Raw genomic sequence first — 25,518 nt, 5'->3', positions numbered from 1 at the left:
TAGAACCTTTATATTCATGAGTTTCAACCAACACTGCGATGATACATCCTTTGTTAGTGGCCCTAAACCATGATCCCTCTTCCAAGGGAAGCCATTTTAATTCCATTATATTAATTTAAACTTTTCATAGGGCATGTGGGTTGTTTTTACATATTTTCATCTTCTAAAATATTTGATCATGACTTTTTTGTTCCAAAGGAGTCCTACTTTCGTTGACTCCTTTCTTTCTTCACCAAGGATGACACTTGCCTTATTTATTCTACTAGATGTGTCTAAGATTGTCATAAAAACCATTTGAACCCCTTCAACCTCCTTCTTTCTCACAACATTTGAGATATATCTCATTTTTTCTAAAGTGTGACCTTCAATTATCTTTCTCTACTTAATTGGCTTTGTGCCTTTCCCACCTTTTTTATTATATTTATTGGCCCTGCCCACCCTATGATATCTCCCAAGAAGGTTAATGTTGTGCTTGTTGTATCTCCCTCCTCATTTTTTTCTTCCACTCTAATTATAATGCTCTTGGACCTAATTTGTCATTCATGTTTTTGTAGGATAATATACCACACTTTCTTTGGTGCATCTTTCTTGCTTGCCCTAACTTTTCCTAGCTAAGTGTCTGCAATCCTTACATAAGTTTTGGTATTTGAGTTGTGATAATTTGAGCTCAAATTATCACTTCTCTAGCCTTAACCAATATTGATCTCCTCCTTCTCTAGAAATTCCCCCCTCTTTTCTCGATAATGATCTTCTTCCAATTATTTTATGTGTTTTGTAAATTGTTGGTTTTCTAGCTCAATCCTTTTAAGGCATATTCCAAGGGTTTGGATGCCCATTTGTTTGCCTTTGCCTTGTGTTCTAAGTTGTGAATTGTCTAACATTACCTTCCCGACCTTGATTCGCATGCCTTGAATAGTGTTTAGGTTTGTGCAATTGTTTAGTTGCAATGTACCTATTGTTATTTTTAAAGCTTCACTTTCTTTCCATGGATCCCAAATTGTCACCTTAGCCATTGGGGCCAAGGAAGCGGTAGTCAATATTTACAGGTGTTCCAATTCTTCCTTTTCCTTTTGCTACAAGGAGTTTTGACATCATTGCCACAAACTTCCCTTTCCTTTTCCAATGTGTCTTAGTAGATATATATATGGCCATGGAATACCCATATCATGAAAGTTATCTAACCTCTCTTCAATATTTCATTGTTAGAGTTCCATTTTCAAAATCTCCACATGGATTTAGTTTGCCTTATTCATAAATCATGTGAACGTTTTGAGCTACATTTATAGCATAATCATCTTTATATGGAGATCCAACATCTTGCTGAAATGAGAAATACTCCTTTAAACTAGGGTATTTATCCATGGCTTTATCAATGTCATTTCTACTTGCTTATCTTTATTGATCAAACAACGAAATCACCACTTTATTGAGGCACAATGTTAAAAAAAAAAATCTTACAAACTCCTATGCTAACAATGTCAAATTCTAAATTAGGGGTGGCAGAATAGGGAGGGGTTATCATTTGCCCCGACAATAAAATAGAGACTCAATATGCTTGGGGTCTGGGTGTAGCATCCAACAACCAAGATGAATATCTAGCGCTCTGGCAAGGACTGGAAACAATAATTGAAAAGAAAAATCCAAAATCCTAGTGTTTAGAGACTTTATGATTGTAATTCATAAATTACATAAAGCTAAAGGATCACAAAACTCATCTTCCCCACCCCCCCCCCACAATCTACGAAGAATAACTCTTCAAATAATGAGATTAAGCAAATAGATTTCTAGCATGTTTATAGAAATTTGAATGCAAAAGCCGATTCTTTGGAAAACAAAGGAACTACAATGGAGCAAGGGATCCTTGAAGTGGATCATCAAATAATGAACATACCCCTTCCATGATTTTTTTTTGTATAAAATGCAAGTCAAAAAATATGGTTATAAAAGCCCTCATAGTTGATTTGAGGGCCAAGATAACAACAAGGAGTCAAGCAAAGTTACACACCCCTCTAGCAAGCAATTCATGGCACATAACAAGGCGCTTACAGGTTAGAAGGGCGATAAGCATTAACCTTCCAACCACAAAAATTAATAAATATGAACCTTCGTCTAATCTAATTTAACATCTAGCGTGGAGAATTTTTCATGCAAGCATAGGTTCACTCAAATTTTAAGTTATCAATGAAGGGAAAAGATCACACAAGTGACTAGAGCCTTGACTTTGTCTAAACATTCAATTCAACACAATCTGGATTTAATGATACTCCTCCTCAATATCCTTTGAGCATCAATCCAAGCAATCAACCAAGATTCTGAGATAGATTTTGAAGCATTACTATTCAATGCTATATGATGGCAGGGCAGGGGCAGCAATGGTTATATACAACATACAATAATTCTTCCCTGACCACCCTTTTCATTGATAAACCACTCCATATGCACGTAGAGAAGGCTGTAATTTCCATGGGTCCAGAGAGCAGAGCAATTTAGCCTTATGATAGCGGAGATCAAGACATCATCCCACAATGAAGAACATGCTCAATTGAACCAACTGTTGGAGTCACTTGAGGCACTGTTGAAAGCTTTTAACCACAAGGGATCCACAGAAGAAATGGAGAGGAAGACTTACCAACTACTAATGGACAGCAAGTTCGAATTGTCGCAAAGCAAGATGGAGATGTTCCATGCAGAGGTTCGTTCACAATTGGCCTCAATGTACAACATGGTGACTGAGTTCAAGGAAAATTCCATCAATGGTGTCTAATACACCAAGGAAGATGCAAGGACTAGTGTCGAGCCCTAGAAGAAAAAATCCAAAGCAGTTTATGGGGTTGATATAATAGGCAAAGATTAAAGCATCAATACCAAGATGCAACAATCGTAGAATGAACCTTCATTGCTAGATAAATTTTGCAGATTGAATTTTCTTGATGTTATGCAGCTACAAGTTTTTGTTAGATAGTTTTTGTAAGGTTTATGGTGGACATGTTTTTTAGAACTATAGGAAAAATAGCCATAAGAATAGGTTAGCCATAGTATGGACTTCTAAAAGTAGTTTAATCCTTGAACATTAAGATCTATGTATAGGTTCTGGCCCAGAAACCAACTCTTTGTATTAATGGAAATTTCTATCCACTCCTTTCAAAAATGTCAAATTCTAAATTAACAAATGTATTAAAAAAACTTTAGTTCCTTTTCATTCCCAAAAACCTAAGACTAACCAACCTACGTGCTAGTCATCTAAACTAGTCTCCTTCAAGGATTACGAGAGATAACGAAGGTTTGGAGACAACGAAGGTTTGCGATTGAGACATACAACGAGGGTTTTTAGATAGTGTGAGGGTCTACGAGGGATACAGACAGTGCGAGGGTTACAACACCATACAGACAGGGGCATAGAAAAGGGCAAGACAACAACCAACAAGGGAAGACAACAGACAATCAGTGGGACCAAAGAACACTCAGAGGGACCCAATCTTTGAAGGGGAGGTTTTCTCCTTTTTCTTTTCCATCTCTTATGATTTAAGTTATGTTATCTCATTTAAACTGGAATGAATTAATTGAGATCAATATAAAACAAAATAAAAACACAATAAAACAAATATCATGGTTAATCTAGAGGACCCAAAGGAAAGGTTGCCACTGTTAAGAGAGGATTCCAAGATAGATGATACACAAATACCACTCTTTAACATAGTACGAAACAAATTTGCAAACTATTTGATTATTGTGGATGGGGTAGGGTACAACGGTGGTTCGCAATCTCAAGTAAAGGGATCACTGCTATTGCTAAACCTTGCTCATCAAGTAGGTGCAAGCTATTATTGGAAACATAACCTTCAGCTCATTAATGGACCTTCATTTCCTCACCCTACCATAATAGTGGAGGAGTTAGCAGGATCATGGGGTTCCTCTATGGCATATTTTCTTCAGAAGGGCACTTACAACACAAACAAGAGACTAGGTTTTGTAAACGCAAAATAATATAAGGGGATTTTAAGACGTAGGAAAATCTGAAAACTTAGGTAAACACCTAAGAAAAAAATTGTAATGATCCTTTCGAAAGTAAACAACATATCTAGCAAGGCCTCTCAAACCAATGTAGGACAAAGAGAAGCTACTAAGTGTCTCAAATCAAGTGTGAACAAAATAGAGGGTTTTGTAGCAAAAAAGGAAGATAGAAAGGCAGATAAGCATGACAACAAAGCCTTATATAGTCCCACATCAATTCCATTAATGTGGTCATCGGGACTATGTGTGGAAGAGCTCATGAGCATGAAGAGGAGACTCAAAATTCTAGAAGCGAAAAGGTGGTATGAAGGCAACAAAGTAAATGAAATTGTGGAGTTCAAGGGAAAATTAGAGAGAGAAAATAAAGCTCTCAAGGAAAAAATCGCAAACATGCAGGGTAAAATTGAAAAAGGGTAGCAAGAAGTGGTTGCCTTGAAACAAGAATTAGAGTAGATAAGGGTAATCGACCTTAAGAAGTCAGAATTGGTAAAAGAAGAGGACACAACACAAATAAAGGAGATTCAGTTAGCATTGGTCAAACTGGAAGCTAAAGAAAATCAACTAAAAGATGGAATAAAAGAGGTTAAAACATGGTCACTAGTTGTGAGTAGGTCAGCAGAAAATAAAGAAGGAATCATTGAGAAGCAAATCAAAATTCAAATAAAAGAAGAACAAGACAAGCAAGGCAAGGCTACAAATATCATTATCAAAGGTTTGAGGGACTACAGTGAAAATGAAAGGACCGACATCTTAGCAAGGGATTTCCTTAAAGATCAATTGAAGTGGACAAGGTGTATTCATCAAGCAAGCAAGATCGGAAAGAAGGTAGAGGGAGGAAGAGATAGACATGTAAGAGTTATCTTGAGGAATATAGAGGATAAGAATATGATCCTTAGAAATAGAGGATTGATTAGAGGCACACACATCTACTTAGATTAGGAATTGACTCATGCTTAACAAGATCAACAAAGAAAGGAGTGGGAAAAAGTGAAAGTAGCAAGAAATGAGGGAAAATGGGCATGGATGAAGAACGGGAAAGCTCAAATCAGTGACTGCTTCCCAAATAAGAAATAGGAAATAGGGGCCACACTGGACTACTTACAGGTAGTAAGTTGGAATTTCAAAGGTTATCCATGGATAAGAGGTCCGGGGTTGGGATCCATAGCAGAGGGGAAGGATATTATCATTCTTGTAGAAACACATGAGCATGATGGATCCAAGGTTCCAGGTTTCGAGGGTTATAAGAAGACTTCAGTTTGGAACAATGTGAATGAGACAAGCAAAGGACATGGGGGAGTCACAATGCTAATAATTGGAAAATGGGGTGGAATTGTAAAAGTTAAAAAAAAAAAAAAAAAAAAGAGGATCTGAATAAACAATACATTTGGCTGCAAATAACAGAAAAAGAGGTTGCTTTTAGGTTGGCGGTTTGTTACTTTGCCCCAAAAATCTCAAAGATCTATAAAAGAAGAAATTTAGACAACAAAGACTAGTATGCCTCATTGATGAGAGATATATCTTTATTCAACCCTCTTGGGGAAATATTTTTAATAGGAGACTTTAACACGAGGACAACTAGTAACCAATCCCTCCAAATGAGCAATGAAGAAAGAGGAGAAAACAATCCCCTATGGTTCGAAGAGGGTGGTGGTGAACCTTCGGGAAGGGATTCACAAGATGAAAATGGGTGTGTGACCCACTTTGGGGCAAAATTATTGTGGCTTTGTAGTTTTTTTGGCATGGTTATTTATAATGGAATGAGAAGGTGGCTAGCTTTACGAGGTATCACATGCAAACCTTACAATGGTCAAAGTGTGGTAGATTATGTAATATGCTCTCAAAGTTTCACCTCTAGACTGTTGAAGTTCGATATTGGGGACTGTCTTATCGAAATGAAATCTGACCATGCCCCTTTATTTGTTAAGCTAGATTTTTCCCATAGTAGTCCACACAATAGGAAAACCCTTGGAATACAAAAACAAGCTCTTTACAAAGGAAAAATCTTGATAAATCAAGGAAACAAGGAAAGATTCAGTGCTACTCTTAAGCAGCAATTTCAGACAATAGAGCACAATGTGGTAGATAAGACAACCAATAAGGTGGGTTGTCATGTTCAGTTTGTTGATCCCAACAATTCACAGGGCCTTAAGTGCATGCAAAAGGTCTCTCCCCAAGAAGGAAAATACAAGTTTTTTTCTGGAAAATCCATGCTATGATGAAGAATGCAAGGCAACCAAGAGATCTCTAAAAGAGAGAAAGTGGAGCAAAGAAAACAAGAAGAAATATGAAAATTAGTACAATAAAAAAAACAGAATATGTAAATGGAAGAAGAAAGGAGTTAATCTCTCTTGGAAAGCACAACCCCAAGAGATTTTGGAAAGAGCTGTAATAAAGGAAAAAGCAGTTTGAAAACAATATTACAGGTGGACAATGGTTGGAGTATGTGAGGCTCCTTTATGAGCGGGTGCACGAGAAAGATACTCCCCCCACAGTGAACACTTCAGTGGAACTATTCACAGAGGATGATATCAAGTATGGAATAAAGAATTTAGCAAGCGGTAAGGCAAAGGACATGTTGAACATAGCAACAAAAAATGATAAAAATAGAATCCAAAATATTCCAATTTTAATTTGTCCTTGAATTAAAATTGTGAATTAAAATCGAATTTAGTCTCACCAGCTGCTTGGAATTAATTAATTCATTCATTATGGATTAATTAGTTGGAGAAATTCAAGTTATAAGTCTTTCTGAAGTCATGCAACAGTTATCCCTTAAGTTAAGGAAATTATCCCTTAATTAAGGAGATAAGATTGAGTTATATTTGAGTTGTAATTAGTTAGCTCAGTTTACTGAGTTAAGTCTAGTTAAAGTAGTTCCAAACTATTTGAGGAACTAATTGTGAGTTATCTAATAGTTGATGCATGCATGCACTCAACAAGTGTACTCCAGATAACTGAAGATTCTCTCATCAGAAACTCATGCATGTCTATTCTGAGAAAGACCCAGTTGAGTTAAATGTAAAGGATAGGTTACTATCAGTTGCATGTGTTTTCCTATAAAGGAAACTCATCCATGCAGTCAAGGTAAGGTTCCTTGAGGATTGCACAGTTCTGACAGGGTGTAGGATCAGTGTGAGTGATCAGTCTTCCACTTGGTAACAGGAGGATCACTCAGGAGAAACCACGCAAGGAAATAGGAGCTTGGAGGGTAGAGGAGAAGGCTTGTGAGAAGCTTTGATTGCCTATGAGCATCCAGGAGGATTGTACTGAGAGCTAAGGCTTTGTATAATCTTGATGTATTTCCACCTTGTATGATAATAAAAATAGTGGGGTTTTTAGCTGAGGCTTTCCCCTGAGTATTTTTTGTGTGTTCATGTGTATTAATTCTTCTTCTTCCGGTCATATATGTTCAGCTCGATTCTTGCTCAATCTTTAAGCTTCCACAAAGCAAATTGATAGTAGAATTAGATTATAGTATTTTGCTTTGGTATATTGCATTATCGAGTTAATTTAAAGTCAAATTTTCTACTTAGTCTTAGAGTGAGATTTGTAGAGAATTTGTAGAATTTCTACAGGACATAGACGGGCTTAAAGTTGAATTCCTAAAATGGGGAGCTGAGCTCCTTACTCATCATTTAAAAGGAATTTTCAATGGGATCATCCAGGATGACTTTCCGGGAGGGTGGATGTTGGATCCCTATAATACTAGTGATTACCCCATTACTATTGCAGTTATACCCCTTATTAATATTGTTGTGCCCCTATTGCCCCCATATTGTTATTATTGTGCCCCATAGAATCCCTCTATTGTTATTTTTGTGGCTTTATATTATTATTGTTAGGTCGGCTGGATTATATTGTGACTCCTTAGACTCCTATATATAGAAATGAGGTTTTGTCATTTGAATCATCCAAGAATTGTTCATTTATGTAATGTAAAGGAGGTTGCCCCCTCGAAGAGGCTGAATTCTAAGGCGTTGATCTATCTTTTCTATCTTTTCTTGCGCTGGTTTCATAACATTTGGTATCAGAGCTTTGGATTCTAGGGTTTCGTTGCTCCAAACAGGTCATCGTGGCATTTTCGCTATAACTTTTTTTTTTGCGACGTTTCAGAAGTTGCAAAAAAAAACCCATTTGAGAAGAAATCGCTCTGAACCTCGGGTCCAAATTTCAGAGCTTTTCGCGCTATATTTGCGGAGATATGATCTGAGGAAGTTGGTCTTTTTGCATACTCCTGAATTACATTCCAAACAGGTGACCTGAGGAAAATCGTCATAACTTTCTCTCTGGGGATCGGATTAAAATTTTATAAGAAGGTACAGAAAGAGGACAGACTGTAGTTTCTTGAATGCATTTTTCAGATCCAAAGGTCGAAACAGTGACTCGTGGCACGTCGTACAAGTTCGCTCTACTGAACTAGTCTATAATCAAGTCACTGTGGGAGATTTCGCATAACTCTTCCTTGGAGAATCCAATTTGGGTCAGACTTGTGGCATTGGAAAGAGGACACAGAGAGCTACTACAGATCACAAATTCAGAACTAGATGATTGGAAAGTACAGAGATACATCAGAGGCAATATCGAGCTCCTACAAAGTGAAAAAAGGTGTGTATATTTTTTTAATTTTTGCTTAAGCTTGGTTTGAAAATTTATTTTGAAGGAATTCAAAGGGCATAGTAGAGCATTATTATCGGTAACTGATGCCCCGAGGAAAGAAAATGCAAACACCTAGTAAGGAACCTGAAAGCTCTAGCATGACTCATGAAGAAGAGGAAGAAATGTTACATGATATATCAAAATTACAAGAACAAGTGCAACAAATGTCACGCTCACAAAAGTTAACAGAAGCTAAGATAAATGGCGTGGAAGCTAAGATGAATGGCATGGAAGCTAAGATGGACAATTTGAAGATAGATTTGAACACAAATTTGAAGACAGGCATGGCAGATTTGAAGACAGATTTGACAAATTTTCAACAAAAAATACTTACTAATGGTGAAAAGGTAGTAAAGGAAACTCATGATGAGAACAAAAGAAATGTTAATCATGATTCCATAGACGCTAATGTTGGATCGAAGACTCACCATATTCCGAAAATCGATATGAGGAAGTTTGATGGCAAGGATCCCCCCACATGGATATTACAGATGGAGCAATTCTTCGATCTCAATAATGTGCAAAACACACAAAAGGTACGTATGGCAACTTTATATTTGGAACCAAATCAGTTTGTATGGTATCAATGGCTTTGCTCTCGTAAACAAATTATCACTTGGGCAATTTTTACGGAAGAATTGGTAGCACATTATGAGGATACAAAAAGCAACACTTTTTTTAGCCAATTGATAAATATCAAACAAAAGGGTTCAATAATGGAGCACATTGAGGAGTTCCAAAAATTGAACATAAGGGTCAAAGATATTCTAGAGGAGCACAGGATTGATGTGCTCATAGGGTCTTTAAAGGATAATATCCAACATGATGTTCGCCTTTGGGAACCTGATTCATTAGAGAAGGCATTCAGGTTAGCAAGAAAAATGGAAAGCAAAATTATGGCAACCAGGAAGCATACCACTCACAACTATAAAGACGGAAGTGTTGTTGCCCCTAGTCTTCCACAACCTATAAGGTTGACACCACAACAATTGGAAGAAAAAAGAGCAAAAGGGCTTTGTTACAGTTGTGATAGAAAATACACTAAAGGTCATAAGTGTGCTGAGAAGAAATTATTCTACATAGATTGTGAACAGGAAGAAGAAAAGGAGCAAGAAAGGTCAAAAGAAGAGGATATGCTCCAGGAACAAAGCCTAGATGAAGAAAAAATAAATCCGACCATATCTTGTAATGCATTGGCGGGAATTACCACTCCTCAAACCATCAAAATAGAAGGACAAATCAAGAAGAAAAAGGTAATAGTGTTGATTGATTCAGGAAGCACCCACAATTTTATTCATTGTAAGGTAGCAAAAGAATTGAATTGCTTCTTATATCCAGCACCAGAGTGTCAAGTGATGATTGCAAATGGAGGAACAATAAATTGCTCTGGAAAGTGCCATAATATCAAGCTATCCATGAGAGAATATGTATTGACTAGCCCAATGCTTTCCATTCCAATGGGAGGTGCTGATGTTGCACTAGAAGTCCAATGGCTACAATCCTTGGGTACAATAGCTTTTAATTTTCAAGAACTTTTCATTAAATTTTCTACGGAAGGAAAGGAAGTTGAATTAAGGGGTATTGCAGGGAATCCAGGAAAGATAATCAGCTCTAATGGTATGACAAAGCTTCTAAAAAAGGAGCAAAGAGGTGTAATTGCACAATTATGCTCGCTAGATGTTTCCACATTAGAATCATCTATTTCTCCAGATCTCCAAAAAGTCCTGGACAAGCATTCCAAGGTATTTGAGACTCCCAAAGGTCTCCCACCTATGCGTGATCATGATCATGCTATTCATCTGATTCCAAGAAGTGTTCCTCCAAACATCAGGCCGTACAGATATCCCTATGTCCAAAAGAGTGAAATTGAACATATGGTTGCAGAAATGCTAGAGGCTGGTATAATTCAACCGAGTCAAAGTTCTTTCTCTGCTCCAATAGTATTGGTGCACAAGAAGGATGGATCATGGCGCATGTGTCCGGATTATAGGGAGCTCAACAAGCTCACTATTAAAGATAAGTTCCCCATTCCTGTCATTGATGAATTGCATGGATCAATTTACTTCACCAAGTTGGATCTTCGTTCAGGATATCATCAAATTAGAATGAAGACTGAAGACATTCCGAAAACAGCATTTAGAACTCATGAGGGTCATTATGAATTTTTGGTCATGCCTTTTGGCCTTACCAATGCACCTTCAACATTTCAAGATTTGATGAATTCAATTTTCAAACCATTCCTTAGAAAATTTGTGTTAGTATTTTTTGATGATATACTAATCTACAACAAGTCTTGGAAGGATCATGTTGAACATGTTGACAGGGTGCTACAACTATTGGAGGAGAAACAATTATATGCAAAAAGATCCAAATGTTTCTTTGGAGTTCAGGAGGTGGAATATTTGGGTCATATTGTATCTCATGAAGGAGTTAAGGTAGACCCTAGCAAAATTAAAGCCATTAAGGAATGGAAAATCCCCACATCCATAAAGCATCTACGAGGATTTCTCGGGTTGACAGGGTATTATCGCAAGTTTGTTAAGAATTATGGGAGAATAGCAGCACCTCTAACAACATTATTGAAGAAAGATGCATTTTCATGGACTCTGGAAGTAACCAAGGCCTTTGAACATCTTAAAGAGGCAATGTGCCAAGCACCGGTCTTAGCTACACCGGACTTCACAAAAACCTTTATTGTGGAATGTGATGCTTCAGGAAATGGAATTGGTGTTGTTCTAATGCAAGATGAAAGACCCATTGCTTTTGAAAGTCGTCCAATCAAGGGAAAGTTTTTAAGCAAAACTATTTATGAGAAGGAAATGTTGGCAATACTCCATGCACTTAAGAAATGGCGACCCTACCTAATGGGAAGACACTTCAAGGTAAAAACGGATCATGATAGCCTTAAATACTTTTTAGAACAAAGATTATCCTCTGAAGAGCAACAAAAGTGGGTCACAAAGATGTTGGGTTATGACTTTCAAATCATCTACAAAAAAGGGAAGCAAAATGTGGTGGCAGATGCACTCTCAATAAAGGATGAGGATGTGGAAGCATTGTTGTGCGCCATTTCTATTATCCAACCAGATTGGATAAACGAAGCAAGGGAGGAATGGAAGAATGATGAAGAAGTGTGGGCACTTATTCGAAAGTTACAACAAGATTCTAGTACGTCTGATACATTTAGCTGGCAAAATGATTCGTTATGGTACAAAGATCGCTTATATGTCTGTAAGAATTCCCAGCTAAAACAAAAGATTCTTATGGAATTGCACACTTCTCCCTTAGGAGGGCACTCAGGATTTTTAAAAACTTACCACAGGGATAAGAAGGAATTTTTTTGGGATGGCATTAAATCAGATATTCAAAAGTTTGTGGCGGAATGTTTGGTTTGCCAACAAAATAAAGTTGAAACAATTAAGACACCGGTCTATTACACCCTTTATCCATTCCAAGCCAACGTTGGGAGGAGGTTTCAATGGATTTTATCACAGGTTTACCCAAGTCTGAGGGAAAGAGTGTCATCATGGTGGTAGTTGACAGACTTACCAAGTATGCACACTTTTGTGCATTATCACATCCATTTAAAGCCAGTACAGTTTCTACTGCATTTATGGAAACAATTCAAAAGCTACATGGAAACCCAAAGATTATTGTAAGTGACAGAGATCCCATTTTCACTGAAAATTTTTGGACAGAATTATTTTCTTGTCTTGGTACTCAGTTAGCTCATAGCTCATCTTATCATCCTCAATCTGATGGGCAAACTGAGATAGTAAACAAATGTTTGGAAGGATATCTTCGTTGCTTTGTATCTGATAAACAGACACAATGGGTCAAATGGTTGCCTCTGGCTGAATGGTGGTATAACACTTCCTTCCATACAGCAACAAAATGACCCCATTTATGGCACTTTATGGGTATCAACCACCATCCATCACATCATATTTAAGAGAAAATTCTAAGGTTCAGGCAGTGGAACATCACATCAACACATCAACAACAAGTCCTCCAACTCTTAAAAGATAACCTCGTGTTGGCACAGAATAGAATGAAACAATAGGCAGATCAACATCGCAGTGAAAGAAGTTGTGATGTAGGTGATTGGGTATTCCTACGGCTACAACCATATAAGCAAATGTCCCTCAAGCAAGCTAAGAAGGAGGTTGCAAATGTCCAAGAATTGTTCATTTATGTAATGTAAAGGAGGTTGCCCCCTCGAAGAGGCTGAATTCTAAGGCGTTGATTTATCTTTTCTATCTTTACTTGAGCTGGTTTCATAACAGTGGACTACTAGTGTGGTCATTCCCCTCTTGAAGAGCAAAGATATCAATATCCCTTCTAACTACCGCATTATTATGGTCAACCCCCTCATGGGAAAGCTTTTTGGGAACATGATAGAGTGAAGAATCAATAGTTGGGCAAAAAGTGAGGGAAAAAGGGCCAAAGGACAAGTAGGCTTCAAATCTAGACACTCTACTGTTGATCGCTGTGTCACGCTTAGACATTTGATAGAGAAAGTTTGGGACATGCAAGGTGAAACAACCTATTGTTGTTTTGTGGACTTCAAGAAAGCCTTTGACACAGTGTCTAGAGACAAACTATGGAATATGATGGAAGAGTTGGATATCCCAGATGAGTATAGAGCAACACTTCATAAACTTTATGAGAAAGTTAGAGATAAAATCAGAACAAGGGAAGGAATGTTTGAATGCTCTAGTAGTGATATTGGTGTTAAACAGGGATGTCCTCTATCGTCCACTTTGTTTGGTTTATATATTGATAAGTTGGAATCTCAGTTAAGCAAAGCAGATGAAGAAGGGGTTCATCTAGAAAGCTATGTGGTAAAGTTGCTTCTATACGCAGATGATCTTATTCTAATCTCAAAAATAGTGCATGGATTAAGAGAACACTTAAAGGCCTTAGAACACTTTTGTCAAGAGGTTGGGATGCAAGTAAACATTAACACGACCAAAATCATGACTTTCTCCTTAAGAAGAGAAGACAAACCAAACACTTTTCTTTTCGAAAGTAGTCCTCTTGAGATAGTGAAAGAATACAAATATCTTTGGTTTGAATTCCACCAAAAGCTCAGTTGGAAGACTTGTAGGGCGAAAAGAATTCAAGGAGGATGAAGAGCCTCATACTTACTCCAAAATAGGTGCAGAGAAGCTGAACTTTGGGATTGGAAAAACAAGAAAACCCTTTTTGGTTTGTTGATTACGCCGATTGTTCTCTACGGTTGAGGTATGGGGAAGTAGCATGTCAACTTGCAGTTGGAGGCAGTTAGAAAGAATACAGAAACAACTAATTACTAGCAATCTCAAAGTTAAAGCCACAGTCTCATACGAAATCCTTTTGGCTAAAGCAGGTACTTTTCCATTGGAGGCAACAACGATAATCAATTTAATAAGCTATTTAAATAAGGTTAAAAAAATGGATAACCAACATTGGCCCAAGATAGCTATGGAAGAGGGATTAGATCGTAGGAAGAAAACTTGGATGAAGCAAAACAAATAGTGGTTGAGTAAGCGGAATATCAAGTTGCATGAATGTCCTAGCACCAATGAAGAAATAAAAAAATTTGTGATGGAAAAATTTAACACTGCCATGTGGACCAATCACAATGGACGTAAAAAAACATACTACATCAAAGAGTTCAATCCAACTTGTGATCATAGTGAGAAAACATATTTAGGAGCAACTATTAAAAGAAAAGCAAAAGTGCTAGTGACACAGTGGAGAACAGGGTAACATCACCTTAGATGTGACATTGGTAAATAAAGGATCCAAAAAGTGTCCGCAGAAAAAACTTATTATTATCCATTAAGATCATTTTTTTTGGTCCCTTGGGCTGCAGAGAAAACTCTCGCCTACATTTTAATCAAATTGTCTTTCACACCGCTCATGGTTATTATTCTTTGTCTCTCGAATTTGTTATTCAACTCTTCTTCAGATTTGGTCATCCAAATTGACAGTCTGTCCACTAACGTGGTGACTTTGCCACACCTATAGAGACGTGCAATCATGGCAAGATCCTTGTTCACTAGGTATGGGATGTCTCGACGACCCCTTCGAACGCAGCCCATAAGAACGTGTTAGTGCTTGACCACATACACAGAGGTGTCTAAGATATGTGGAAAATAAAATCAATGTTAATTGCGTGTTAATGCTTGACCACACACGTAAACGTGTGTAAGATATGTGGAAAATAAAATCAACGTGAGTTTCGAGTACCAACATTATTGGAACTTGGTAAAGGGCCTGACTAAGTCCATAGATGGGAAAAGTTACGAGTTTTTACAGAGGAGGCATGGGTTGAGTGGGGTCAAATTTAATTAAAATGTTTTAATTTTACATGTATTTCGAAGGAGATTTGGTGGTTGTAATCTCGTTATCAAAAAAATATAATTTTGTTAATAAAGAGTTGTATATGTGTCTTGGAATCTTCAAATTAATTTATTTGAAGAATATAAATCAGATTTTTAGGTTATTAAATATTTATAGGTGAGGGAATATAATTGGTATTGGGATATATATATAATAATTGGGAAATATATTATTTATTAAGTAGAGTTTTGGCGTAAATCATATGAAGAATCTTTTGTCGACGCGTTTCGAACCAACTATATCTAGCTGTTGTTATTATAGTCGTTACCTGGTCTAGAATGTTCTGCTATCTATTTAATATGAAAAGTGAGATCTGTTCATTCAACTTGTCCTGACGATGAACCACACTAGTTGGTTCGAAACGCGTCGACAAAGGTTTTCTTCATGTGATTTACGCCGAAACTCTACTTAATAAATGCTATGGATCACAGAAGCCTCAATTCAACAAATATATTATTAATCAAAAGTTAGTAATTGTGAATATAGTAATTATATCATAGTATAGTTTAAAATAGATAAATACAAGTTGATAACTATGGACTAGATTATAAGTAAAATGATATAATTATGTAAAATTTTGTATCATACATCATATATTAAGATTATAATATTATATAATGAAAATTTTGTAAAAGTTTTTAGATAACAAAAAATTAACTTGTATGAAAGACTACTGAAGAGGTGGAATTTGACCTAATTTCATTGTATTAATAGATTCGATTGGAATTGCAACATTCAAATGTGGAAGATCGAAGGACACATGTAAAAGAGAATTGGAAATACAAGAAGAAGATTGTTTACTTAGGGACTTAATCTAGTACAACTCCTCCATATGCGCTCACAAATTATTAATTTCATCATGTACACATTGAAATTCAGGTTTGTGATCTATAACGACCTCCAATATTGAAGGCCACTGCATAGAGAGGTATTGAATGCTAAGGTGGAGATAAAGTATGCCATCTTGGAGATCCCTAACACCGCTAATGGGGAGAGTGGCAGTGTTCTCCCACAAGGTTTCCATTTTGTCAGGAATCATATACAATAGTCCTTGAGCAAAACGAGTTGTGAACGAATTCCCACATAGCTCAAACCATGATCCATAATGATAAGAAGAAGGCATACACTTGTCCAAACATGAGCCAATGGATACCAACATGAACCCACATCATGCCTAGCATACATGGCCTTTATTCACCAAAAAGGAAGGAAGGATAAAGCAATTGAAAGATTGAAAGAGTTACGTAAAGGATCCCCACCAACTGGTGGCAATTTGCACCTCGAATTACTTTGTAGTGTTCCAAGTGACAAGAGGATGAGGTAACGGGTGCTAAATTTATCATGGAAAGGCTTCGGTCCAGAGACAACTGTTAATAATTAACATCCATTCGTCTTCATCAGTGTTAGGCTTAGCCAACAAATCAACCCTTGTATAGACTTAGTCAACAATTCCACCTTTGTATTGTTATGTCTCAATACATGGAATGGTGAGACCTCTAAAATGGAACCTACACATCGCCAAATGTGCCTAAAATGGAGTTCAGTTTCTTAGGGAGAGGTTTTGAACTGTAGATGTTTGATTATAATTTTAAAGTTGCTCACTACCAATAGCTTACGGGGGGGAGAAAGTCAAGGCAAGGGATATACCCTGAAGAAGAGCATAAGGTTCCATTTGGTTATTTATTGCATTATTGAAACTCCATGAATAGGTTAATTATTTTAGTCCTTTACATGAGAAGATGAAATATTATAAATTGAAACAAGATTAAGTTAAAAATCTTTATTATTACTATTATTTATGAATCCATGTTTTGTTATTAAGTCAAAATATTACAATTTTCAGTTACATTTCTCAAAAACCTATTGGCCTCACTCTTACTATATTTATTGGCCAATAGGTTCATGCCCATATATAGAACAAAATTCCAAAATGCCAGGGGTTTACAAAGACTAATAGGTAGAAAATGCCAAAAACTAGTAAAACCAAAATACTAGCAATTATCATCAAGCATCTTCAGAAGTTATCGAGACAAGGTGATTTGGACCCCAGCTAGGAGATTGTGAGGATTGAAATCATAGTGAACATGCCCCTTCATGTGAGCCAACCTTGTTTCTACACGGTTGAGCCTTTCTTCAATGCATCGTTACCCTCTCCATAAACTGGTCAATTTGTCATGCATCTCCCACATGTTTCACTGAATGTGATTCATGAAGTATATAATGTCATTATGATCGTCTTGCCATGCCCAATTAAGTTGGTACAAGAAGCTGCTCAATTACCTAATGATATGCACAATGTCCATCGGCAATGGATTGTTTGTCACTGAGGGAAAGAACTGAGAGAAAGGTGGGTCCACAGTTTCTCCCTAACCCTATTCATTAGAATGAAATATCACCTGAATATCCTTGGCCTCCATCCCACGATGTGCCCAACCTCGCCGAGGTTTAATATTCATCACCTCCCATTGGAATTCTAAACCAAGATATGAAATTCCACTGCTACGTCCATTAGTTCATTGATACAACAATGGATGCCCCTCCATCCTCATGGGGCTGTAGATTTCAAAGGCCCCCAAGACCAAAGGCACTTACCAGGAAGGCTCCTACAGCCACCACGGGGACCACCAAATCATTCAAGAAAACATACATCGTGTTGCTACCCAGTTTGACCCTTGAGAAGTTGAAATTCGTCAACCTCCCCAAGAGATTCAAATGAATCTCGACTTGGAATGTGAAGAATACCTAGATTACCAGGACCACACAATTAGCCTTTCAATAAAACTTTTCTTTTTTATGAGAGTAGACCCATGCACCATCAGAATCTAGATCGTTTACAACACTCAAGTGTCTGAAATAATGATTCACCATCCTCTAGCCAAGCACTAGAATTCTAAACTTTCCAAGCAGATATAATAGAATCAAACCACAATGAACCTTGCGGGACACCCACTCCTATTTGGCATACATGGAAAACCAAAAATTGAAATTAACATGAGATTACCAACCAAGCTCAGAATTTTGTACCTAGTGTGGAAAACCCACAACAGTTCTGAGACCAAATCCATTGATGGTACTTCAATCTTATAATTTGACTGCCTCGTGAAAGGTCTCTCGCATGGCAACTTGTTGCCAACTTTATAGGTAACCTTTCATAAGGGTTCTTGTTCTCTATGGGTTTGGATGTAAAATCCTTGTAGAATTCCCCCTTCCTCCATAGGATTAAGACAATACACCTTACCCTCGTATCCCTTCTCCTTCTTCGACACACAACCATACAACTTGTTATACATCCTTCCTGCATTATATACTGCTCTAACTGCCATCGATGAAAAAGCCATCGTCCTCCCCACAGGTACAAAATTCTAATGCTCGACATGACTAGCCTGTAAACCATTAATTGCCCTCTGCGATGGCTTGGAGTTTCACATGAGCCCACATGCAACCTGATTACTTCATTTTTTTCCAAGGAAAAAATGAACTTTTCATTAAACATAAAAAGTTACAAGTATATGCCAAAAGCATTCCATTTGCTGTATGATGTTCTCATATAGCTGCTACAAAAAGACAGTCCTTTCTGCACCTCAAAATCTGGCTAAAGTATCAGCTGAAAGGCGTAAAAAAACACAGTTACGCTTTCAGCCTATCAAGATCTATAAACAGTCCAAAAAATATGTGAACCATCTGGTTATGACCAATTTCTATTTCCTGGGCCTCCTCTTAGGAGGAAAACAACCCAAAACGAAAATAGAAAAAGCATTCAGAATAATACTGTTGTGTAGTTGAAACCCATTATCTCAAAAAAAACAGTAAGTTTCCAAGTGTTTTTGTAATATCGTAAAAGTCTTTTGAACTGAAAAGATAAAATAAAATATTAAGTGTGAGGTGGCTGATCCGACACACGGATCTGTCCCTGATCTTCTTCCACTACTTTCCAACTGCCCATAACCTGCTGTAAACCTTCCTTAGAAAGGTTGTCTGTTGTAACATTTCGCTCCCTGTAGATGTGGCAAAACCTGATTACTTCATATTAATCAACATTTGTTGGGAGGACTCATGGGGTGGTGAACTCCTCCACAATCCCCAATGTGTTATGACGTGTCACCCCCATTGGGGAAAAAATATTTAATTTTAATTTAATTATTTAAATTAAATTAATAATATAATAATATAAAAATTTTATATCATTAAAATATATATATAAGATATTTTATTTTATTTATTTTTATGTTAGAAGAATCGACAACTGGGTTGGTCTTGCACTCATGTGACATAGGGTGGATTCCAACCAATACAATTATAACCCCTAAGTGAACCACGCCACCCCTAACATAGGGCCACAAAAACTCAAGGTATTTGAACCTCGAATATCATGGTACATAACACTTCATATTCACGGTGATCGTCAATTGAACTACCCCTATGGGGCTTTGTTTTTTTTTTTGTTAGGCGGGTGGGACATGTGTTTTGAACGTTTGACCTTAACAATAAGGAGAGTCTCAACAATACACCCAATCCTCGTCTATTTAATGTCCCATGAGCTAAAATATATATAAGATATAAATGTATACTAATTTTTGTTTTTTTTGTGAAGTTAAAATTTGTATTGCTTACTAACACAGTAACAATTTATATTTGATATGATCTGCCATTAGATAGGCCTGACTAAATGCAAAAATTCAAACTTTTCAAAAGTGTTTTTGTCCAAAATCTAACCCTTGTCAGCTAAATCTAGAAAACTAAAAGTAGTAGTTGGACGTCAAGGGCCTTTAGAACATTGATACATGCAAAATTAATGCATGAATCTTAAGAGAACTTAAAAAAATATCTATAAGAGGTATGACTAAGTTAAAGGCTTCTACTTTGACGGGCCTTATTGTTTCCAGGAGAGCAACTTGTTCCTAAAGGAATGCCCATTTTCATTTCAATGTGTCCCAACCTTCTATCCATGGAAGCCAATTTTCATTGCATGTGGTCCAGGGAGTGTAGCATGTCTTCTGTGGTAGTGTTCCAGTTAAGGAATACCCTTCCAAGAAGAAATTTAAGAAGTTAATACATGTCCACTATGTACATGTATTGATTGTATCTACCCCGAGTATGGCTTGCATAAGGTACATGTTTAGCCACTTCAGCGAGCACTTCAGAATCAATGAGGGTACATTGTTCATCTACCAAATGGTATTCCACCTAGGTGAGTTCATCTTGAATTGGCTATGGGGTTAGTTCTTGGTACCTAGTTCTAGAGCTTTCAACTCACAATTGGGCCCGAGTTTGTCCATGCTCCTAGTAATAGGCTACACCTCGATAAACTCATGCTCGTTGACGTGGCATGGATTCCTTCTAAAGCTTAGAAAGTGAGACTATCGACTAAATAGAAGTTGGTGGTTCAAAGTTAAAAGTTTGGTGGTCCCCAAATAAAAGAAACAAACGAATAAACACATAGAACCATGGATTGAGCCCCCCCACCTTGATAGCAAGGTCTCTGAGTGGAAGGGGGCATATAAGTCTACGATGAGGGAAGAACTTGACATTGGTTATAGTGGAGAGAATTACAAAGCACCCATAACGAACCCAAAGAGCAAAAAAGGAAACAAACAAGGGGAATGAACCATGAACTTGCAAGGAAGAACCTAGAGGCAGAGTTGTTTCTCTATTGGCATTGTGAGTGGGGAGAGGGAAGAAAGAATTAGCCCACATGGTTGGTTCCTTCCACACTTTAGCTTCAAAAGAGTAGAGGAGCTCACCATGAGCGAGCGAGGCACCAAGAGTCCACTAAAGAAGACCAATAAACCAACCTACGAACGTCAGTTGACCAACAGAGAGGAGGTGAGTCCATACTTTCCACCAAACAAGAAGACCATAACACTATACTCATGTAGTGTCTTTGCCTAGAATGGAAATCATAGAGCTGAGGAGGGACCAATTCTTGGAGCCTTGAGAGAGTGAAGAGAATAGTCCAAAGCCCCTTATTTATAATACAACTTATCTTTAATAATATAATAATATAATAATCAATTTTATCACTTTTCATAACTTAAATATTTTTGAAAAACTTTTCCTTATTAAAACTTAATCTTGAGTCCCTTATTTATAATACAACTTATCTTTAGTAATATAATAATATAATAATCACTTTTATCACTTTTCATAACTTAAATATTTTTGAAAAACTTTTCCTTATTAAAACAAAAAATACATTAAAAATATATAAAATAATTGATAAAAATATTTAATTTCATAATTTCAAAAACCAAGATAGAAAGAAGGCTTGGAGCATTGTCCCCATGCTAAATGTTGTGGTGAACCTGGGAAGGAGAACGCCATTAATGTGCCTGAGCGACGTGACCTATTTCTTGGGTAAGCAGAGCTTCACAGTGGATGTGTGATTGATTGAGGGTACTAGAGATTGCATCGAGTAGCAGGTGGTTGAGTGAAGACAAGTTTCCAACATGTGGATTAAACCTGATGATGTTGATTGGCATATCAACTTCATAACGGGCATGTTGCCCCATCCCTTGGGCATGTGTCTTGATCGGATGGCGACAACCCGCCCCCACCCCCTCACTTATTTGGAACACCATTTAACAGAAGTACACTAATTTTTTAATAACAAGAAATTTAATATTAAAAGATTTTATAAATTTTAGATTTGTTAATTAAAATTATTTTATAATAATATAAATATTGAAAAACAAAATAAATATTGTATTATTCTTTTATCCAAAATGTACGGGATATAATGACGAGCCTAAGGAATCAACCCTCATATCATCGATTATATGGTAATAAATATTAATATTTTTGGATACCATCAATTAATTTTCTAGAGGAAAAAAAATTGTAATTGCATTCATTTTTGAAAATGATGTAATTACACTTTGTAGATGCATGCTAACTGTGCTTTAAAAAAGATAGACACTGATTTGGGCTTGTATTCGGACAAGACCCGATTTACAAAAACATACATTTATTAGCCTTAAAGGCTTTGACCAGTGTTACAAAAAAACCCGAGACAACCACAAGCAACTATGGAGAGCGAGAGAAAGGTGATTGGATAAATAGTAAAGCACAAGAAAAATGATTTATAAATAAAAGAATGTTTTGATGCAAGAGATTATGTGTTTGTTTCCCCTGTAAATAAATCCATGTATGACCTATGGTAGAATGCATAACTGGTAGTACCATTACAAAGTTTCGAGATCTCCCATGGGCCTTCATCCATCAACAAGCCTTCTTTAGTGAGATGATCTACTTCCATGTTCCTTTCCTTGTAAATGTGAGAACATGAGAAAAAAATAAAAGAGTTTTTAAGTTGGATTGCTTCCTCGACTATAGGCAAGAGTAATATGTTTCTACATAGTTGGGTGTTATTGTGCCAATTGATGATAAGCATGGAGTCACCATAGGTTTGGATTTGAGAGTAACATTTTGCTAAGGCAAAAAGACAGAGATTTTTACATGCTAGAATTTCGACCTTGTTGAACCCTGTGCTAAAAGCCAAATTTAACCCAAACAAAAATGTGAATTTGAATAAATACCACCAATTATATGATAATAAGCCTTAATAATTTTAGATAAACAAAAATTTAAAATTAAAATTAATAAATAATTAATTTTTATAATAATAATTTTTAAATTTGATTTATTTAAATTTATTATATCTTTATTAGACATCGTATATAAAATGTAAATTTTTTTTTCCACTGGAAAAATCGTAATCTTTCATTAACTTAGAAAAATTACATATTGTAGATGCATTTTGCATATGCTGTATGTTCTTCTGCCACATGTGGGTGGCTATATATCAATTCTGTCTGTTCAGTAGCAAAAATCATCACGCAGGATGTTCTTTGTTATCAGTTATATATATACAGATTGCCACGCAGGGCTTCAGGTTAAAATTTTTATCATCTATGTACAAAAAAGTTCCAAAAAAGTATCATTTTCAGATCTGTATCTCATGGGCTGGCTGCCCTGTGATAGTGTGCATCTATGTATGGGCGGTGGTAGTATTGGTATGCATTTGTTCCTCGCTGCTCCTGTATCATCCACTCTCCTCTGGGAAGTGCCGTGGCCTCCTTGGATAGTTGGTCGGCACTGCTGTTGTGTTCCCTGTAGATATGTTGACAAGTGATGTCAATAAATTGTGTCTTTAGTAAATTAATATCATCCAAAATGTTGCTGAGAGTGTGTGTGTGGCAAATAGTATTATTGTTAAACCAATCAATGACAATCTTCGAATCTCCATATATATGAATATGCATGCAATTGTGCCCCAATGCAAAATGCAAGAGATGATGGAGAGTAATGATCTCAGCAAAATTATTTGTGCCAGCGCCCAACCCCAGTTTTGCTTTGTAGAAATGTTGATCATTGATGAATAGTAGAAAACCTCCCCCACAACCCTGTTGTTGGGCTGCGCCATCGAAGAATGCCCATGGGGAGCTATGATCTATATGTCAAGGGTCACGGGGTCTTCGAACCTTAGGCTGTGGCGGCTCAGGCGTCTCATGGTAGGCCGATATGATTTTGGCAGTAAGATGCGGCCAGTGCACAGGTTTATCTTCGAAGATCATTCGGTTTCGTGCAAGCCATAGGTACCAACAAATAATGATAGGTAGGCTTTGTAGCTTGGATTTTTTGTGATGGTAAAACCAAGTTTCCCAGGTTCGATTAATATCATCGCCCTCCCATTTACCGGTGTGTTGAATAGAGGATGTTATAGATTTCCATATAGACGATAGCGCAGAACAGTTTAAGAACAAATGAACGCTCGTTTCGGAGTTATGTTTGCACAGGGTGCACCAGGTCGGTCCATAGACTGCACGACGCATGAGGTATTCCCCAGTAGGGACAACACCCTTTAAGATACACCAGAAAAATAGCTTCTGTCTAGGGGGAGCGGTGAGTTTCCAAATAGAGTTCCACCAAAATGAGATTGTGTCTGGAACCTTATGCGATATCAGAGTGTGATAGCCAGACTTTGGGGTGTATACTCCATTCTCCGAATGATACCATACTATCTCGTCCTGCCCTTGTTTGATCCTAATATGTGATTCTGATAATGCATTGATATATGCCAACCAGTCCTGATGCCAGAGTGGTGGTATATTGATCTGATTTGCATTTTTCCAACGCTGTTCAAAAATGGAAGTGTTTTGTGGATCAGCAATGTCAGCCAGAACTTTAATCCCCTGTGAGTGAAGATGCCGGATGAGTGCTTCAGGAAGAATGTGCCTACCGCCGCTACCATTCCAAGGATCCAGACCAATACGGACCTGTGTTCCATCATTGATTTTCCATACCAGATTATCCCTGATAAGAGTCATAGAGTTAAGAAGCGCTTTCCAAACTGGTGATATACCAGATTTTGGCCAGGTAGGGAGGCGAATCCAATCCAAGATATTGAGGGGCCAGATATATTTGTAATATGAAATATATGTCCAGAGGTTGTTTCCAGTGAGTAAGGTCCACCCCATTTTAGACGCAAGGGCTTGAGCGAAAGTAGGGAGATCTTTAAGCCCCCATCCACCCCATTTCTTTGGAGTGGCGATCTTCTTCCATCCAACCCAAGCAAATATGCGCTTCTCCTAATTCCCATTCCACAGGTATCTATTGCAAGTTTTCTGTAGCCTGGCCAAGATGTTGCGCGGGATCCAGGCTAATGCCATCCAAAAGACCGGGGTAGCTTCTAGGACAGCCTTTACCAGAACGAGTCTGCCTGCTCTTGAGAGATGTCGATGGCTCCAGATATTGAGGCGCTTCTCCAATTTTGCGACTAGCCAGACCCAGTCCGCAATCTTTGAGCTGAGAGGCTTGATCCAGAACCCCAGATATTTGAGGCCGAGGTCTAAGGGATGGATGCTATAAGGAAACAACTGCAGGGCCAGATGGGATTCATGGATAGAAGTTCTGGAGAGAATAATGGAGGATTTTGAATGGTTGGAAAGCATCCCAGTGGCGGATGAGAAAAGAGTGATAATGTTCGAGAAAGAACGGGAGTCTCGAATGCTGCCATCAAGGAAGATCATTACGTCATCCACAAAGAGAAGGTGGGTGAGGAAGCAGTCGTCAGTTATCTTGAGTCCACTAAAATCCCCATTTCTCTTAGCAGAGTCTATAAGGCGGCTTAGGCCATCCATGACAATAAGGAAAAGAAGGGGAGACAGAGGACAGCCCTGTCTGAGACCACGTTCAGAATGAAAAAACTGGGATGCAGATCCATTAATCAGAACACTGAAGGTGGGAGTGGTAATGCAAGCCATAATCCAGGTGATGAAATTATGAGGGAACCCCAGGTGGATGAGAAGCATCTTGAGATAGATCCAACTGACCCGGTCAAAAGCCTTGGCTAAATCAATCTTTAAGATAATGGCTTTGTGATGCTTGGTCCAGATAGTATGAAAGGCTTCTTGTGCAGCACCAATGGCTTCATGAATCTGACGATGTTCCAGGAAAGCAAAT

At 37.5% G+C, this 25,518-nt stretch overlaps 1 protein-coding gene across 1 annotated transcript in view; it reads right to left on the bottom strand.

Moving 5' to 3' along the window:
• The window catches only part of LOC149255556 (alpha/beta-Hydrolases superfamily protein), a 618,887-nt gene extending 594,504 nt beyond the window's left edge, over positions 1–24,383 (bottom strand). The window contains exon 1 of the mRNA XM_089455075.1: positions 24,075–24,383. Coding sequence (XP_089311201.1) covers positions 24,075–24,383 — 309 coding nt within the window. The remainder of the gene's footprint in view (positions 1–24,074) is intronic.
• Positions 24,384–25,518: the final 1,135 nt, after the last annotated feature.

Source organism: Pinus tabuliformis, chromosome 7 (genome assembly GCF_031772625.1).
Source record: "Pinus tabuliformis cultivar Carrire ecotype Pingquan chromosome 7, CPIR1, whole genome shotgun sequence".
Taxonomy (NCBI): domain Eukaryota; kingdom Viridiplantae; phylum Streptophyta; class Pinopsida; order Pinales; family Pinaceae; genus Pinus; species Pinus tabuliformis.
Note: the sequence above shows the minus strand (reverse complement) of the source record. Positions and strands in the feature narration are given on the sequence as shown.